Raw genomic sequence first — 19,892 nt, 5'->3', positions numbered from 1 at the left:
TCCACCAAACACTCCTTCTCAACCAACGTCACGGTCTTAGCATGACAATCAAGAATAACATGGTACAGAGATAACCAATCCATACCCAAAATCACCTCAAAATAAACCATGCTAAGCAATAAAAGATCGACTCCAGTCTCATAACCCCCAATGGTAATAACACAAGATTGATATACAAGTTCCACCATAATAGAATCACCCACCGACGTAGATACATGAATAGGAATATCGAGAAAATCATGAGGCATATCCAAATAATGAGCAAAATATGATGAGACATATGAAAAAGGGGAACCAAGGTCAAATAACACTGAGGCATCCCTGTGGAACACTGAAACAATGACTATGATCACATCGTTGGATGCAACTACCTTTTTATTGGCGAGAAATGCATAGAAATAAGCCTGTACGCCACCTAACTAACCTCCTGCTCTAGGGCAACTTGTGAACCGATTGTGCCTCACCCCTGCTGGTTGTGCCAGTGGTGTAGCTACTGGTGATGGAACCACAGGTTGTATGCCCTACTATGGTCCATTACCCAAAAGTGTGGAGAAATCCCTCTTGATATGACTCAAGTCTTCACACTCGAAACAACCCCTCTTTTAGAGAAGTTGTTGACCCTGCGATTGACACTGATAACTGGAATAACTACCTGTGGAACCCTGAGCAGATGAGGCACGATAAGAACTTTGTGCCGGTAGTGCACTAATTAAGGACTGAACTGGGTGAGCACTACATAAGCTATGGCTAACTGATGAACCACGAGGAATCTGACGAGCTGCCTAAGCGGGCCTAAAAGGATGACCTCTGCTTAAATATGATTAGCCTCCAAATTAGGCACCACCAAAACCACCCAAACCACGGGACTCTTGGCCTCCCGGTCCTCTATCTCAAGCATGCGAACATGCTCCAAGCTCCTAGAATTCTCAACTTCCTAGTCAAATCTAGCATCCGTCTTGAACTCTCGGGACATACCATATTATATACCATAGTTGAGGCCATCAATGAACCTCCTGATCCTCTCCCTCTCAGTAGGGACCAAAAATACTGCATGACATGCCAACTCTCTGAATTTCATATCGTATTGGGTCACAGTCATGCCCTCCGGCGTAGTTGTTCAAACCTCAACTCCTCTATATGAGTCTATGGGACAAACTTCTCTAGGACTAGAAATGAGAACTGATGCCATATGAGTGGTGTTGTGCCAGTGATGTGTGGTGATTTTACCATTTATTTTAGTCTATTTTCTTTAGTTTTTGTGTCCTTTAATTATAAAATAAGGTGATTTATGGTGTGCATTGCTAGATTTTCAGGTACAATGAGTCTTGAAGAGAGTTAAGACCAAATGGAGTGGAATTGATCAAAAATGGTTAAACAATTGTAAAACTGCTCCTAGTGATCTCGCACCTGCGTGCGAATTACCACTTCAGTGGACTCGCATCTACGAGTAGAACACCGCATTTGCGGAATAGCCAAGCTTAACTGGGATCTCATCTGCGCTGGGCCATCCACATCTACAAAGGCGCTTCTACGGAATAAGTCCGCTACTACGTATGCGCTTCTGCACTTCATGGACCGCTTCTGCGAAGATTCAAACATCTACTCAATTTTGCATCTGCGTCCATAATTTTGCATATGTGGAGCCGTATCTGCGTTGATCCTTCTGCAGGTGTGACCTAAGGCCTCCAGCTCTGGACAAATTTGGCATTTCACTTTGACTATCCCAAACCCTTTAATACACAACCTAGATTATTAGAAACATATCTTTGGCCAATCTCTAAAAATCCTTGACCTATCTTGACAAGAGAACACAAGTTTTAGAGCTAGGGTTCTTGCACACACACTTGGGTATTGACGATTTGAAGCTGTTGGTTGTGAATTTCTTACCCATTTATGTTCATTTCTTCATTTCTTTGCTTTGTATTGTATATCTAAGTGTGTAGTATTTTTCCAACACTTGAATATTGTTTATGGGAATATTCGTATTGAAAGTGTGGATTAAATATATTGTTATGCTATTGAACGATTTTTTATTTATTATGAAGTAAGTTATCATTTCTTTAAATATTTTTGTTCTTTAATGTTTCCAAAGGGATTAGCTAACCCTAGGACTTGCCCATTTACTTCGAAATAATTTTGGGAAAGATAATTTGGGGTTGAAAAAGATTAATTAACAAGAACTTGAGGCGTTAACCCTCATTTTATAAATTCAACCTAGGGATAGGATTGAACTACTAGTAGCCGCATCAGGTGTGATTAATCTCTTAATTGTTTTAGTTATAATTCAATTAGGAAGTCTTGTTAGTCTTCGGAAGAAGTAAATATAGAATTATTACCCGAGGCTAAATAACATAAACTCGCTCATATTTGTAAAATTATGAAATGTATTGGATCGTTACTTAGGTGTAATTCCCCATGTATCCATGCTTGTAGCCATTGATCATTTTACTTGCTTTCTAGGTTTGTTTATATTTTTTGTATTTAGACATAAATATTTTCTCAAAACCCTTTTTAGTGTTTGGCTTAGCATAATAAGTGATAATTCTCTTACACGCCTAATCGCCTACATATTGTTCTCTGTGGGATTCGACCCCGACTCATAGTTGGATAAATTATATTGCATGCTACCGTGTCCATTAACTTTTTAGTAGTGTATTTGGACGTCATCAAAATTAGCGCCATTGTCGGGGAACAATTTGGCATATTTAGGCTGTTTGAGAAATAAACGTACGTACTGTGGTCCAAACTTGTGAATATTTGTTTAATTAGTTTTCTCATCTTTGTCTATTTTCCTTGTTGTTTTCTTGATTGTTTCTTATTTTTTTCTTAGTTTTGAAAAATGGCATCGCATAATGAAAATTGGCAGGATGGTAGTTGTTCATACTTTGATGACCCTTGTCCTTATTGTGGAAGACCACACTCGTGGCAAAATTATTTAAATTCTCCCAGGGGTGGATTGCGCGCACAATCTCAAACCCATGAATGGAGTATATGTGATAAGTGTAGTGGTCAAAATGGCCATTAAGATAATTGTGCTTAATTGCCCTTCCCTTCCCCGAACCCCTGCTATCATGATTCTACTTTTTGTGATGATAATTATAGGGATATGGAAGTGGAAGAAAGTGAGCACGGTCAAAATGAAGAGTTCAAGCTCATGATAGAACGCCTACTTGAGGGAGGAAATAAAGAGAAAAATGCCTTGAAAGAGCTTTTGGAAAATATGATTTGGCGCTTGAAAGGTTGAACTAACAAATGGGAGAAATTCTTGAAGCTTTAGAGGTCCAAAAAGCCTCGGAAGTGAATGATATCCAAGAACCTTCCTTAGAGTTTGAAGCCGAAAATCCTTCATTGGCACTTGATCAAAACCAAGAAGCACTCTCAAATGCTCAAAATAAGAGGATGATTCTCATGTTGGAGGCCATTCTTGAAAATGAGGATAAGCACAACTTGGCACTCGAGGACTTGAAACAAGTGTTGACTCAAAATGATGAGAATATCCGCAATTTGGAATATCAAATGAAAATATTGGTTGAGGCTCACGATGCCCACCAACTTGAGAGTGTGGAAGGAGCTCAAGAGAAGTTCATCTTCGAGGAAGAAAATGACCTTTATTTTGAGGAATCAAGAATTGAATATCCGCCAACCGACTCCATGCTTGTTAGTGTTTCCAAGAAAATATAGAATTAGAGTCAACCGGTGTAATTGAAAATATAGTTGAAGTTGCCTCTAGTTCTAGGGAAAAAGAGGATGTCGATATCCGAAAAACGTTTAAAGTTGAGAGTTTGATATCTCATTCTAAGCACATTTCAATTTTAGACTTGTATCGTGATGTGGGAATTGAGCCATACATCTTGTAATTTGAAAATTTAAGAACGCAAAATGACATTCCTCAAAAGAAAGCCAATAAATGCAAAATGAAGAAATTGATATTTGGCTTGATCATATTCTTACCACCCCCGATGCTCGTTATCAAAAGCTTGATTCCAAGTTAGGTGCCCAATTCATATCGTCCAAGTGGCGAGAAAAGTGGTAAAGTTGATTCGCGTCGTGCCACGACGGTAAATACGGTGCTTGGTGGGAGGCAACCCATCATTTTCAATTTTTTAGTCGTTTTTGAATATTTCTTTTTTAGAATAGTTGACAGCAAAGGCGAAGAAGGAAGCAGCGGCAGTGGGTGAAAGCTTTAGCAACCGCGGGCGAGCTGTTGATCAATGAAGGCATCAACAAACTCACCACACCTCGCCAAAGGGCTCCCTTCTTCACAAGACTCCTCCCACAGTTCAAACCACGAATATGCCACCTCTTTCAGGCGGTAGGAGGCCAATTCCACTGCCTCTGTCTAAGTAACACGCATAACTCCGAGAGTCTTGTGCATCTCATCAATAAAGTCCTGGGGATCCTCCTCTAGTTTAGTACCCGTGAACATTGGAGGATCCAACTGGAGAAATTTGTTCACCCTGGAACTAGTAGAATCCCTTGGCTGACTGGAAAAAGTAGGTGTAACATTCGACCTCTGGGCCTGGGAAGCCACTATCTGAGCCAACATTTGTATGGCTACCCTAAGATCAACATTAGAAACACCAGAATTAGAAGCTCGAACTGGAGGTGGAACCGATATATCAGTTGGAGGGACCATTGCACCCTCAGCAGGTGTAGAGACAGGTGTGGTCTGATCAGTTGTAGTGGAGTCAGGTAGTGTAGTAATTGGAGGAATATTCTCACTCCTCGGGTGCTCACCCGCATCATAAATTATAGAATCAACTGTCACTCCTGGGGTGACATTGGCTCTTTGGCCAGTTCTTGCCTTCTTCTTAGGTGCCATGTACTGAAAGTTAAAGTAAAGCACGAGTTAAAGGAGGAACAATCTTACCATCAGCTTTATCTCATGATCGAGAACATGAAAGAAGGGTATTATTTCTAAATGCCCATGTAACATCCTAAATATAGATGTGACCGATAACACACCGATAATAAGGGATCTACTAGACACGGCTCCGAGACATCCTAGGATACTTTAAAACCTGGCTCTCATACCAAGCTTGTCATGCCCCAAAACCGAGGAGCACGACCGGTGCTCAACCGAGTGAACCCGACAGAGCAAGCCTATTAGATTTCCTACCCAAAACTCATTCATGAATAAAGAAAATATATATATATATATATATATATATATATATATATATATATATATATTCATTAATCAAACAATAAAGTGATCATGTCTGCAGTACCAATTTTTTACCATTAGTTACTTCATTTTAATGTCTCAATTCCACACACATTTTTCATAATCTGAAATGGAAATAGTAATTCAAACACAACACAACGAGTTTGATTTCCCCAGCACCAATATACAACCCATACTATGCCTATGGAGCCTCTATAGATAAAGAAGAGTACAATGATAATGCCGGCAATAAGGCCCCGACTATACCTCCTACAGAATACACAAAGTACAAACGATTCATGACCCCGGGATGAAGTGGGGCTCACCAAGTCAACTGGAAAGAAGGTGTACTGCTATCACGGGTCAATATCTCCTGTTGTGGAACCACCTGCATCCATTTAAAGATGCAGCGCCCCCGACAAAAGGGATGTTAGTACTGTCGAATGGGACTAGTATGTATAACTAAATACCCTCTCAATAGAATGACAAATAATACAAACAAGATTATCATGTCCAGTACAATCACCAATTCGATTTCAATGTCCAGCACAATCACCACCATGTGTGCAGCATGGTGTCCGATCACGGCCCAATCGGCTAGGTTGTCTTATTCTAGACATCAACCTTTTTATATCAATCATCGCATTTCACACTTCTTTCATATCATTACATTTCATTTGCACTAATGGACATAATTATATAATCATTCTTGGCACATTGGTCGTATTTAGTATTTCATGCTCACCTTTTCACTTTAAAACATCAACATCATCATTACCAACAACAACAATTCAATTCAAGGTGTGTAGTACACATGTGAGGAATTAAGAGTCTAAGGCACATAGAGATACTTCATAAAATTTGGCATAATAGCCTTCGTTTGAACTTGACTTGAAGTCGAAACATTATTAATGCACAACGCATACTTGAACACATCCTCAATTGATAACATAACATGAATAAAACATTTAGGATACTTATTGAACATATAACTCTTAACCCAATTTTACTCGGAATAGCCACTTTTATAATGAACAACTCGGGACTTACATAATTTTTATAAATATTGTGGGATTCAATTCTAAGAGAAGAGTTTAGCCAACATACCTCAATCGAGCTTCCTTAACTATAAAATGTTCCAGAATTCTTAGCAACTTCAATCTATTGTAGAAATATAACAAATTTAACCAAAATTAGGAAGATGCTCATGGTTCTAGCTCATTTGAGCATTTTATCAAACACTAGGTATGTCTTAAGGTTTCAAGGTCCTTTTTATGGAAGATTCCATCATCCCACAACCTAATTTTTACTATTTTTAGCTCAACAATCTTCTTACACCCTTTGATAACACATGCATGTAAAATAAACAACTCTCATGCCCAAATATTATCTTGCTAATTACCCATTTCTAGACAAAATTCAAAATTGAGGGTTAGGGTGTAGAATCTTACCTCTAAGATGAAGACCTAGTGAGTTTCCCTTCTTAATCTTCCACAATTTGAGCAAGAATTGAACAACAATTGTTGAGGAACACCTTCTCACTCTACGTCACTCTCTCTCTCACTCTAAAATGTCATATTTTAGCTCCAAAATGGCCCAAAGCGTGTAATTAACGAAGTAGGGTCAGGTTTTAAAAACCCAAAAAATGGAGCTCTGGAACAAGGTCTGTGATCGCATAATCAATATGCGGACTGCATATTGGTCGCATAATTGGTGTCCACAAAAGGCAAAAATATGTTTGTGTCTGCGGTCACTATGCGGCCCGCAGACCTTTTCTGTAGTCGCATAATGAACCGCAAAACAGTTCTGCGGTCGCATAGTCGACCACAGAATGGCATCCAAATGACCCTCTCCTGCCTCACTTCTGTGGCCATTATGCGGCCCGTGGAGTGATTCTGCGGTCGCATAATGGACTGCAGAAACGTATTTCGCTGCCAAAATTTTTCCTTTACTTCCCAGTGCATTGTTCAACCCAAAAAGTCTGAGGCATGAAGCATTATTTTTCCTTTGCGAAATTTCACGGGGTCTTACATTCCCCCCCCCCTCCACTTAGGATCATTCTTCCTCGAATGAGGGTCAAAATCTGTTATTAGCATCTTATGCAACCCAGTTTTCATACCACATACCAGCAGCCCCAAATTTGACTAACTCCCTAAATTTCCAAAATTTTTGCCAGAGTTTCCCTTGTAACTAGGCCTATCCACCTGTCATAGAGCCCCAAAAACACATCCTTAAAACATATACATAATCCAACAATGTAACATAACACAAAACAACACCAACTGTGGCCTCATAAGCAATTATATTACCATAACAAAACGCCCTTAACATCAAATGTACAAATCATACATAATTCATAGAAAGTATCTCTTAGCATTTTCATAAGGAACAACTCATAAATACATGGTTATTCAAACAAATGAGGATACTTTTTCTTCATTTCTTCCTCGGCCTCCCAAGTAGCCTCTTCAACCTGTTGGTTTCGCCATAGTACTTTCACAGATGCAATTTCTTTATTTCTCAACTTTCGGACTTTCCGATCAGTAATAAAAAACTGGAATCTCTTCATAAGTTAATTTTTCATTAACCTCAATAGTCTCAACCGGAACAATGACTGTTGGGTCTTCAACTACTTTCTTTAACATAGACACATGAAACACCGGGTGTACCAATGACATTTCAGGTGGTAGCTAAAGATTGTACACCACCTCACCGATCCTCTGAATGATTCTGTATGGTCCGACATACCTCGGACTCAATTGTCCTTTCTTACCGAATCGTATTACGCCTTTCATGGAGGAAACTTTCACGAATATCCAATCACCTTCTTTGAACTCCAAATCCCTACAACGAACATTCAAATAGGATTTCTGACAACTCTGAGCAGTCTTTAACTGCTCCTTAATGATTTTAACTTTTTCCATAGCCTGATGCACGAGGTTTGGCCCTATCAACTCTGCTTCCCCAATTTCGAACCACCCGATGGGAGATCTACATCTCCTACCATATAAAGCCTCGAATGGTGCCATCTGGATGCTAGCATGATAGCTATTGTTGTATACAAATTTTATGAGTGGTAAATGATCATCCCAGCTACCTTTGAAGTCTAGAACACAAGCACGCAACATATCCTCAAGCGTATGAATAATCCACTCTGCTTGCTCGTCAGTCTGCGGGTGAAAGGTTGTACTAAGATTCACCTGAGTACCCAAACCTTCCTAAACTTTCTTCCAAAATTTAGCAATAAATTGTGCTCCCCGATCAGAAATGATGGAAACTGGGGTGCCATGCAACCTGACTATTTCTTTGATATACAATTGAGCATATTGTTCTGCTGTATCGGTAGCCTTATCTAGCAAGAAGTGTGCTGATTTCGTTAGTCGATCCACAATCACCTAAATTGAGTCAAACTTACAAGGAGTATAAGGTAATCCTACCACAAAGTCCATATTAATCATTTCCCACCCACCGGGCTGTTGGTGTTCGGCCTTCACTTGCTGACAATTTGGACACTTTGCCACAAACTCCACTACATTCCTTTTCATATCATTCCACTAATAGACTTCCTTAAGATCATGGTACATTTTCATAGAACCAGGGTGCACGAAATACCTAGAAGTGTGAGCTTCAGTCATAATTCTTTCACGGAGACCATCCACGTTTGGAACATATAGTCGCCCTTGGTACCTTAGTGTAGCCAAGAGAAAAGGACATGGTCTTATTTTTATGAATCCCCTCTTTCAATTTCACCAATAATGGATCATTCTTTGACTTCTATAACAAGCGATGATTCAACTCTATTTTGCACAATTATCCCTCCTTCACTAGAGTTCGCAAGACGAACTCCCAAACTAGCCAATCGGTGAACTTCCTTGGCCAATGGCCTTTTATATGCCTCCAAGTGAGACAAAATACCAATGGATTTCTGGCTAAGAGAATCTACCACAACATTGGCCTTTCCCGGATGATATAGAATATCAATGTCGTAGTCCTTGAGTAACTCAAGCCATCTTCTCTGCCTCAGATTCAATTTATTCTGCTTGAAATTATATTGAAGGCTCTTATGGTCCGTGAATATATCCACATTGACCGAATATAAATAATGACGCCAAATTTTCAATGCAAATACCACTGCCGCAAGTTCTAAATCATGTGTTAGATAGTTCTTTTCATGATTCTTGAGTTGCCTAAAAGCATAAGCTATAACCCTTCCATGTTGCATTAATACACATCCAAGCCCGATTCTTAAAGCATCACAATATACCACAAATCCATCTATACCATCTGGTAGACTCAACACCGGTGCCATAATTAATCTTGCTTTCAATTCCTGGAAACTCTTTTCACAAGCATCTGACGATTGGAAATTAATTGGCTTCTACGTCAATTTAGTCAATGGAGCGGCAAGAGTAGAAAACCCCTCCACAAACTTTCTATAATATCCATCTAAGCCTAAGAAACTGTGAATCTCTGTTGGAGTTGTAGGCCTCGGCCAATTCTTCACAGCTTAAATTTTCTTAGGATCAACATTACTTCCCTCACTAGAGACTACATGACCCAAGAATATGACCGATTCAAGCCAAAATTAACACTTTGAAAACTTTGCATATAACTGGTGTCGATGTAGGGTTTGCAGAACTACCCTGAGATGATCGGCATGTTCCTCTCGACTTCGTGAATATACAAGTATATCGTCAATGAACACTATCACAAAAGAATCGAGGAACGGATTGAAAACTCTCAATGAACACTATCACAAAATAAAGCATTTAGGATACTTATTGAACATATGACTCTCAACCCAATTTTACTCGGAATAGCCACTTTTATAATGAACCACTCGGGACTTACATAATTTACATGAATATCGTGGGATTCAATTCTAAGAGAAAAGTTTAGCCAACATACCTCAATCGAGCTTTCTTAACTCTAAAATATTCCGGAATTCTTAGCAATTTCAATCTATTGTAGAAACATAACAAATTGAACCAAATTAAGGAAGATGATCGTGGTTCTAGCTCATTTGAGCATTTTATCAAACACTAGGTGTGCCTTAAGGTTTCAAGGTCCTTTTATGGAGGATTCCATCATCCCACAACCCAATCTTTACCATTTTTAGCTCAACAATCTTCCTACACCCTTTGATAACACATGCATGTAAAATAAACAACTCTCATGCATAAATATTATCTTGCTAATTACCCATTTCTAGACAAATATCGAATTTGAGGGTTAGGGTATAGAATCTTACCTCTAGGATGAAGACCTAGTGAGTTTCCCTTCTTAATCTTCCAAAATTTGAGCAACAATTGAAGAACAATTATTGAGGAACACCTTCTAACTCTAGGGCACTCTCTTTCACTCTAAAATGTCAGATTTTAGTTCAAAAATGACCCAAAGCGTGTATTTAATGAAGTAGGATCGGGTTTTAAAAACCCAAAAATGGAGCTCCGGAACAAGATCTACGATCGCATAATCAATATGCGGACCGCATAATTGGTGTCCACAACCGGCAAAAATATGTTTGTGTCTGCGGTCACTATGCGGCTCGTAGACCTGTTCTGCAGTCACATAATGAACAACAGAATAGTTCTGCGGTCGCATAGTCGACTGCAGAATGGCATTCAAATGACCCTCTCCTGCCTCACTTCTGCGGCCATTATGCGGCCCGCAGAGTGATTCTGCGGTCGCATAATGGACCGTAGAAATGCATTTTGCTACCAAAAATTTTCCTTTACTTTTCGGTGTATTGTTCAACCCAAAACGTCTGAGCCATGAAGCATTATTTTTCCTTTACAAAATTTCACGGGGCCTTACATTTGCGATCATAGAGCATGTCTCGCAATTGCATAGGAGGTTTTATAGAAGGGGTGTTTTACTCTTCGCCAATGCCTATTCATCAATGTGATCACATAGAGGAGAGATAGGGGGCTGAGGCTTTTGGCCTTCATAACCGTGTGGCTTAATTTTGTGATCGCGTAGATTTAGGCAGGTGAGGTATCGCAATCGCATTCGCTGAGTCTGTGATCACGCAAAAGGATTGGCCAGGGGTGGATTGTGCTTCGCAATTGTGTGGCCACTTTTGCAATCGCGTAAGGGTGAGCCAGGCAGTGCTTTGAGATTGCATGAGTATTTTTGCGATAGCATAGAGCATTTTGGCTTCAGGGGTATTTTAGGTCCAGATTTTCGGGATTCACCCATTTTTTACATTTTTGAGTTTGAATGAGAGGAGCAAATTGTGAAGAGGGATTTCACTAAATTCTTGAGGGTAGGTAATTTCTACTTGATTTTGATCATATATTTTGATTCCCCATAGATTTATACACCTAAAATATGGAATTTTAAAGTAAAATTTGGGATTTTATCTACAACGTAAAAGAGGATATTTTGAGTATCGATCTTGAATCTAATTTGGAATCTAATAATCTATTTGGACTTGTGGGGTTATGGTTTAACGGGATCTAGACCTAGACTCGGGTTTTGACCATATGTGCATGGTTTGACTTTTATTGACTTTTGAGAATTGATTAAATATTGAAGTTTTATTGTTCGAAATTGATTTCTATGACTTTATTTGACCTTATTACGTATTATTTAGCTAGATTTGAGCTGGTTGGAGATGAAGTCTAAGGAAAACGATATTTTATTGTTGAGTTTGTTTTGGAAAGAGGTAAATATCTTGGTTAACCTCGACTTGAAGAAATTTATTGTAAATGGTCTTATGTGCTTAGTGTGTTGGGGGCGATGTGTATGCATGGTGATGAGCATATATATATATATATATATATATATATATATATATATATATATATATATATATATATATATATATATATATGTATGCCAAGGTTATAGTATGCACGAGTAGAAATTAGACTATTTATGCCTCATCTTGCTTGATGTATCTTTCTCTTATTATTTAATTAATTTTGAGACTACTTGATTATTCACCTTCTTATTAAAGATCATGTTGGGGCCTTATAATGATGTTTGACATATTAATGTCAAAGACATACTTTTCTCTCACATAGTGTATAATACTAATTCTTCTCTCATTCTCATATATATATGTAAGTTATAGCATGCTTGTTATTGATATTCATATGCTTAGTGAGGATGAGAGATATTACACGATGGGTGTTTTCATTCGGTGAGGATGAAATATATGAGCACAATGGATGTTTCCTGTGGGACTTGCTATGATATTTTCATAATGGATATTTTCGTGCGGTAAGGATGAGTGATATTTGCACAATGGGTGTTTTCGTGCAGTGAGAATGAGTAATATATGCACGATGTGTGTTTCCTCGCAATCTGCCATTTTACTCTGTGCCTATTCATTTTATTCGATTTGATGGCTTGGGTCGTACTGCTCATGTGCATCATTCCTTCTATGTGGATTCCGCTCTTGGACTTATGTAAGAATTGTGGTAATTTGGAAAACATGCTTACTTGTTCAGTTGTCTGTTTATTTATATATATTAGTTATCGTTCACTTGTATTCCTTTCTGTTTAGTGCTTGCACAAGTTTATAAACTGAGTGTCATGTCTTAGCCTCGTCACTACTTCGTTGAGGTTAGGCTCGAAACTTACTGAGTAGATTTGGTCGGTGGTACTTATACTACATATGTATACTTCTTGTGTAGATTCAGGTATTGGTACTAGCAGAGTCCTGTAAGATGCTTAGATATTGACAATGGAGACTTGAGATAGTATTGCATACCCGTTAGCAGGCACTTGAAGTCACCTTCTTTATCTTTATTAATGTTACTTGATTCGGACATTTGTATTTAGTACTCATTAGAGCTTATGTATTTAGTAACACAAATTCTAAGGGATGTATGTTGTTTTGTACTTCTACTCAAGTTTCGGATATATTATCTATGACATGAAACTATTTTAGAATATTATTGTAGTTTTTTCTATTATAATTGAACGTTGGTAGTTATATCTATTGGTTCGCCTAGCCGACGTGCTAAGTACCATCACGATCTTTGATGGGATTTTGGGTCATGACAAGAAGAGATGTGAAAATGTCTCTCCCATTCATGAATTGCATAATACACACTCCTCAGATACATGGATTACCCATTTCTTCAACCTGTTAATTGTGGTCAGCCTACCTTAGATAGTTATTCAAAGAATAAATTGGTGCCTTGGTCCCAAACATGGTCCTAATTGAATTGTTGAGATTCATGCATGTTTCACTGCACTTCACATTATTTTAGTTGAAAGATTTGGATTTAATTGAGAGAGGAATCATAATCAGAAGAATAAGCTAATTGTAACGACCCGACCGGTCATTTTGTGTATTTCATCCCCGTTCCCCCATTTGATGCTTTACATATGTATATTTGTGGTTATGGGACTTTCAGTGGTGGTTGGTTCGGTTTCGGGGAAGTTTTGGATTGAGTTGGGACACATAGACCCAAGGTTAGATGCTTAAGTTGTATGAGTTGACCAAAATTTGACTTTTATGTAGACGATCTCAGAATGGTATTTTGATGGTTCCAATAGCTTCGTATGGTGATTTTAGACTTAGGCATATGTCCGGATTTGGATTTGGATATTCCTAGGTCACTTTGGCTTGAGTTGGCAAAAGATGGAAGGTTAAAGGTTTGGAAGGCTGATAGGTTTGAACGAGAGTTGACTTTATTGATATCGGGTTCGGATTTTGGTTTCGGGAGTTAGGATAGGTCCGTTGTGCCATTTGGGACTCCCATACAAAATTTGAGGCCATTCTGCATTGTTCAGACATTCCGCGTAAGTTTTGAATTTGAAAATTTGGAATTGTTCCTTAAGCTTGAATTGAGGTGCAATTCGTGATTTTGATGTTGTTTTGTCTGATTTGAGGCCTCGAGTAGGTTTGTGTTGTGTTTTTGGATTGGTTGGTGTATTTAGATGGGGTCCTGAAGGGCTCAAGTGGGTTTTTGACCACCCGAAGGTTGGTTAAACTTGGCTAAAGGTTGGCATGTTTGGTGAAATCGCACATGCGGATAGGGGTGCGCAAATGCGATGGCGCATCTGCAAAAATTTTGAATGCAGATGCAAAAAAGGAGGCTGGGAGCTGGGTCGTAGATGCTGAAGATGGGGCGCAGATGCGACGCATTTGCGATGCTAAAGGCGCAAAAGTGCTATCGCAGATGAGGCTGGGTGACAGAAGAAGCGGGATGTCAGGAGCCAACTGAGGATCACATGTGTGGTCCTTTTACCGCTGAAGTGGCACCGCATATGCTGTTAAGTGTCCGCAAATGCAAAAATGCTTGGAAGCCTTTATATTTCGAAGGGTTTGGTTATTTTCTCATTTTTTTTGAGTTGTGGAACTTGGTTGGAGGCAATATTTGGAGGGCTTTTCATCTCAATTGAAGGGGTAAGTGATCCTTACTTGATTTTGATATTAGATATTGATTACTCATTAATTATTACACCTAATTTATATGAATTAAAGGTGGGATTTGCGGGATGTTTTACTATGATTTTGTAGAGTGAGAATTGATATTTTGAGGGTCGATTTGAAGTTGGAATTAGGTGAAATACATATATTTGGACTCGTATTGGAATGTATATTCGGTATTTGTGATTTTGGTCGGGTTCTAGGGTGCGAGCCCATGGTTGACTTTTCGGGCTGACTTTGCATAATTGATTCAAGATCTTAGCTTTATTATTTGGAATTGTTTCCTATGGCTTTTATTGATGATATAAAGTTATTTTGGCAAGATTCGAGCTGTCCAAAGGTTGATTCACGTGGGAAGGGCTTCTTAGAGTATTGATTTAGCTTTCTTATGGTAAGTATCTTACCTAAACTTGGTTGAGGCACTAGTTGTATCAGTTATTTGTGATAGCTACATGCTATAGGTGGCATACATGGATGGGGTTGAGCCCATGTGCGTGCACCGGGGTATTTTTCATGCTCATGATATTTTTTAGGCTATGATATGCCTTGGGATTGATTGCTAAGCCTCACGCCTTGATGGTTCTTATATTTGTACCCCTGCTGTGAGCTATTTGAGTCATGTTTGAGGTTACATAGAGGTTAATCTCCTAATTGAACCTGATAATTGCTACTTTCGTGATGGATTTGCCTGATTTGAGCTATGATAGCACGCTTTGCACATGCATACACCTTGGAACGTCACTTATACTAGTCCTGATGTATAAAATTTGATGTTCATTGATCGTGTGCATGCATTCTTGTGTATCTGCTTTCTATGAGATATGGATTGGACTGGTAGCACGTGACCACACTGTGCGGATTGTGATATTGAGCTTGTGGCCATGCTGGGCGGAGTGTGATATTGAGCTTGTGACCACGCCTGGCGTATTGTGATATTGAGACTATGACCACGTCGGGCGGATTGTGATATTGAGCTTGTGACTATGCCGAGTGGATAATGATTATTAGCACATGACTACACCGTGCAGCGTATGAATATGGATCCGTCCCCTTAGGTTCACCCTCTCACACTCGTTCTTTATGGTGTACACACGGTTTGAGGAATGTTGATCAGTGGTTTGGTTCGGTTATTGAGATATTGAGAAAAAGCTGGCCAATGTTTGAGTTGGTTATTGCATTTCATCTTTACTTGCAATTTCCTTGGTTGTTTACCAGATTTATTTGCATATCTTTATTATATGTTGGGTTATTGACAAAGCAGAGCACGTTAAGTATTTGTGTGCACCAAGGTGGTTCTTTCTTGATCCAGGACTTGATCTTATTATTGTTTTGTACTTGTTAAATTTATGAACTGTATAGGTAATTAGAGAGTATCATTTATAATTATTCCTTCTGTTACCTCGCCGAGGTTAGTTACGATACTTGTTGAGTACATGTGGTCGATTGTACTCATACTACACTCTGTACTTAATTGTGCAAATCCAGGTGTTGGACCGAGCCACCAGTAGTTGAGGTTTGTTGTTGAGTTATCTTTAGAGAGATGAGGTAGAGCTGCATCTCGACCGCAGTCTTGGCATTTCTTTTCATTTTGTGTTGTTGTCTTTCATTCATACAATATTGTTATTTGATATTTCAGACTTGTATTTCTTTTTTAGAGATCATGACTCTGCATTAACCAGTTCTAGGGGATTTATTATGTATCGGTGCTATTATGTTATGTTGAAAGCTTTAGACTTATACTATATCTGTTAATTTAGTATTTATATTTCGCCTTTGTTATGCTTGGCTTGACTTGAAAGTGAGTTAGGCACCATCACGACCGGCTGGTGGTTTGAGGTCATGACAAGTTGGTATCAGAGCCTTAGGTTCATAGGTTCTACGGGTCATGAGAAAGTTTAGTAGAATCTTGCGGATCATTGCGGAGACATCTGTACTTATCCTCGAGAGGCTACCGAACTATTAGGAAAAGCTTTACTTCATGAATTCTTATCATGCGGATTTATTAGTTCCAAAGTTTGAACCTTTACTCTTCTATTCTCTCACAGATGGTGAGGACACATTCAGCCAGATCGAGCGGGCAGGCACCAGTACCACCAGTTAGGGTCGTGAGAGGTCGGGGCCGAGGTAAAAGCTGAGGTGGGGTTCACACTACAAGTAGAGAAGCACCTGGGGATCCATCACTTGCTTCCAGTGGAGGAGTAGGTTCAAGGTACTATTGAGCCGGTAGGACCAGCTCAGACACCGGCGGTGCCTATTGTTATACCTGGTCTTCAGGAGGCCTTGGCTCAGATCTTGAGCATGTGCACAAGCTTGGCTCAGGCGGGTATGGTACCAGTTGCACATGCTCGGAGAGAAGCCCAAACTCCCGCCTCTCATACACCGGAGCAGCTAGCTCAGGGATATCAGACACCAAGGGTATTATTGGTTTAGCCAGTTGTTGCCGCTCGAGAAGAGGTTGATCCATCTATGACTGATGAGGATAAGAAGTGGTTGAAGAAATTTAAGAGTACCAATCCTCCCGAGTTCAGTGGAGGAGAGTCAGAGGATGCTCAGAGTTTTTTGGATCGATGTCATCGGATATTGTGGACACCAATGGAGTTGCCTTTACTACTTTTCAATTGGCAGGGGTAGCCTACAAATGGTGATAGACCTATAAGATAGGTAGGCCAGCTGGCGCAGGGAGGAGTTGCACAGGGAGTTTGAGCAGCTACGCCAGGGGGATACGACTGTACCCAGTACGAGATAATATTCATAGATTTGGCACATCATGCAGTATGGTTGGTTCCCATTGAGATGGAGAAGATCAGGAGGTTCCTTTACGGCCTCAACTATGGTCTACGTTATAGTTTGGCTCAAGAGGCTGAGACGGATGCTAGGTTTGACAAGGTGGTTGTGATTGTTAGGCAGTTGGAGCATGATCATAGGTATTGTTTTAGTGTGCCACAGAGATGCTTCAGTTTTATTTTATTCTAGTTGCACTTACTCTTATGTGTCGTCCTATTTTGCTCGTTATTTGGATATGCCTAATGATTCTTTAGATATGCTTTTTTATGTATCTACACCGGTGGGTGATTCTATTATGGTGGATTATGTATATCGATCATGTGTGGTTACCATTAGGGGTAATGAGACTAAGGTTGATCTCTTGTTGCTCAGTATGATAGATTTTGAGGTGATTTTTTGTATGGATTGGCTATCTCCATATCATGTTATTCTTGATTATCACGCTAAGACTGTGACGTTGGCGATGCCGGGGTTGCCTAGGTTGGAGTGGAGAGATTATCTTGGTCACACTCCTAGTAGAGTGAATTCATATTTGAAGGCTCAACAGATGGTTGAGAAGGGGTGTTTGGCGTATTTGGACATTGTGAGGAATGTTAGTGTTGATACTCCTATTGTTGAGCAAGTTCCAATAGTGAGGGAATTCCCATATGTGTTCCCTTCAGGACCCTCTATGGTCACTATGAGTTTCTGGTGATGTCTTTTGGGTTGACCAATGCCCCATCAACTTTTGTGCACTTGATGAATTATGTATTTCAGCCCTATCTTGATTTCTTCACCATTGTTTTCATTGACGATATATTGGTGTATTCTTGCAGCCGGGGATCATAAGCAACATTTAAGGATCATGCTTCAGACTTTGAGAGACAAGAAGCTATATGCTAAATTCTCCAAGTGCGAGTTTTGGTTAGACTCGATGGCATTCTTGGGCCACGTGGTGTCTAGTGAGAGGATTAAGGTAGATTCGAAAAATATTAAGGCAGTTCAGAGTTGGCCCAGACCGTCTATTGCTACTGAGATCCGGCGTTTCCTTGGGTTGGCTGGGTATCATCGTTGTTTTATGAAGGGGTTTTCATCTATAGTAGCCCTATTGACTAAATTGACGCAAAAGGGTACCCTATTCAGATAGTCTGATGAGTATGAGGAGAGCTTTCAGAAGCTCAAGACTGCCTTGACTACAGCTAAGGTTCTAGTTTTACCTTCGGGATCAGGTTTATATACAATCTATTATGATGCTTCACGGATTGGCATAGGATGTGTGTTGATGCATGAGGGTTGATTAATTGCTTATGTTTTGCGTCGGTTGAAACCTCATGAGAAGAACTACCTAGTACATGATTTGGAGTTAGTACTCATTTTTTATGAGCGCAAGATTTGGAATCAATATTGTTACGGCGTGTCTTGTGAGCTGTTCACGGATCACAAGAGTCTCCGGCACTTATTCAAGAAAAAGGATCTGAACTTGAGGCAACGGAGGTGGTTATAGCTACTAAATAACTATGATATCGCTATTCTTTATTACCCGGAGAAGGCCAATGTAATGGCTGATGCTTTGAGTAGGAAGGCTGAAAGCATGGGTAGTCTTTCTTTTATCCCAGCTGGGGAGACATCGTTAGCTTTGGATGTTCAGGCTTTGGCCAATAGGTTTGTGAGGTTGGATATTTCGGAGCCTAGCAGAGTTCTTGCTTGTGTTGTAACCCGATCGTCATTGTTTGAGTGCATTAAGGCACGTCAATATGATGATCCCCACTTTCTTGTTCTAATGGACACGGTGCAGCACGGTGATGCTAATGAGGTGGCTATTGCTGGTGATGGGGTATTGAGGCCACAGGGTCGCATTTGTGTTCTAAATGTAGATGGGTTACGAGAGTTGATTCTAGACGAGGCACATAGTTAGTAGTATTACATTCATCCGGGGGCCGCGAAGATGTACTAATGATTTGAGGTAGGACTATTGGTGGCGGAGGAAGAACAAGGATATTCTTGAGTAAGTTGCTCGGTGTTTGAACTGTCAACAGGTGAAGTATGAGCATCAAAGAGCCAGTGGTTTTCTTCAGAGGCTTGATATTCCGGAGTGGAAGTGGGAGTGTATCACCATGAATTTTGTAGTTGGGATTCCACCAACCTTGAGGAGATTCGATGTAGTGTGGGTCATTATGGATAGACTGACCAAGTCTACACACTTCATTCTAGTCATGACTACCTACTTTTCAAAGCAACTAGCTCAGATTTATATTTGGGAGATTGTTTGTCTTCATGGTGTGCCATGTCTTTTATCTCGGATCGAGGCATGAAGTTTACATGGCATTTTTGGAGAGAAATGGAGCGTGTGTTGGGCATATAGGTTGAGCTGAGTACAACATTTCATCCCAGACGGACAGGCAGCCCAAGCGCACCATTCAAATTTTAGAGGATATGCTACGAGCCTGTGTCATTGATTTTTGATGATCATGCGACAAATTTCTACCTTTAGCAAAGTTCTCCTACAACAACAGCTATCAGTCGAGTATCCAAATAGCTCTATATGAGGCCTTATATGGGAGGCGATGT

At 39.8% G+C, this 19,892-nt stretch overlaps 2 protein-coding genes across 2 annotated transcripts; both read left to right on the top strand.

The window, feature by feature from the left end:
• The first annotated feature begins 17,354 nt into the window (after window positions 1-17,354).
• On the top strand, window positions 17,355-18,039 carry LOC138899013 (uncharacterized). The gene is made up of 2 exons (XM_070185125.1): window positions 17,355-17,485; window positions 17,535-18,039. Exons 1-2 carry the CDS (start codon window positions 17,355-17,357, stop codon window positions 18,037-18,039), a joined length of 636 nt encoding a protein of 211 aa, XP_070041226.1.
• An 843-nt stretch (window positions 18,040-18,882) lies between these two features.
• LOC138899012 (uncharacterized) lies at window positions 18,883-19,239 on the top strand. The gene has a single exon (XM_070185124.1). The coding sequence runs from the start codon at window positions 18,883-18,885 to the stop codon at window positions 19,237-19,239; it is 357 nt and encodes a 118-aa protein (XP_070041225.1).
• Window positions 19,240-19,892: the final 653 nt, after the last annotated feature.

The sequence above is a fragment of the Nicotiana tomentosiformis genome, chromosome 9 (genome assembly GCF_000390325.3).
Source record: "Nicotiana tomentosiformis chromosome 9, ASM39032v3, whole genome shotgun sequence".
NCBI lineage: Eukaryota > Viridiplantae > Streptophyta > Magnoliopsida > Solanales > Solanaceae > Nicotiana > Nicotiana tomentosiformis.
This window is presented reverse-complemented; position numbering and strand designations above follow the sequence as displayed.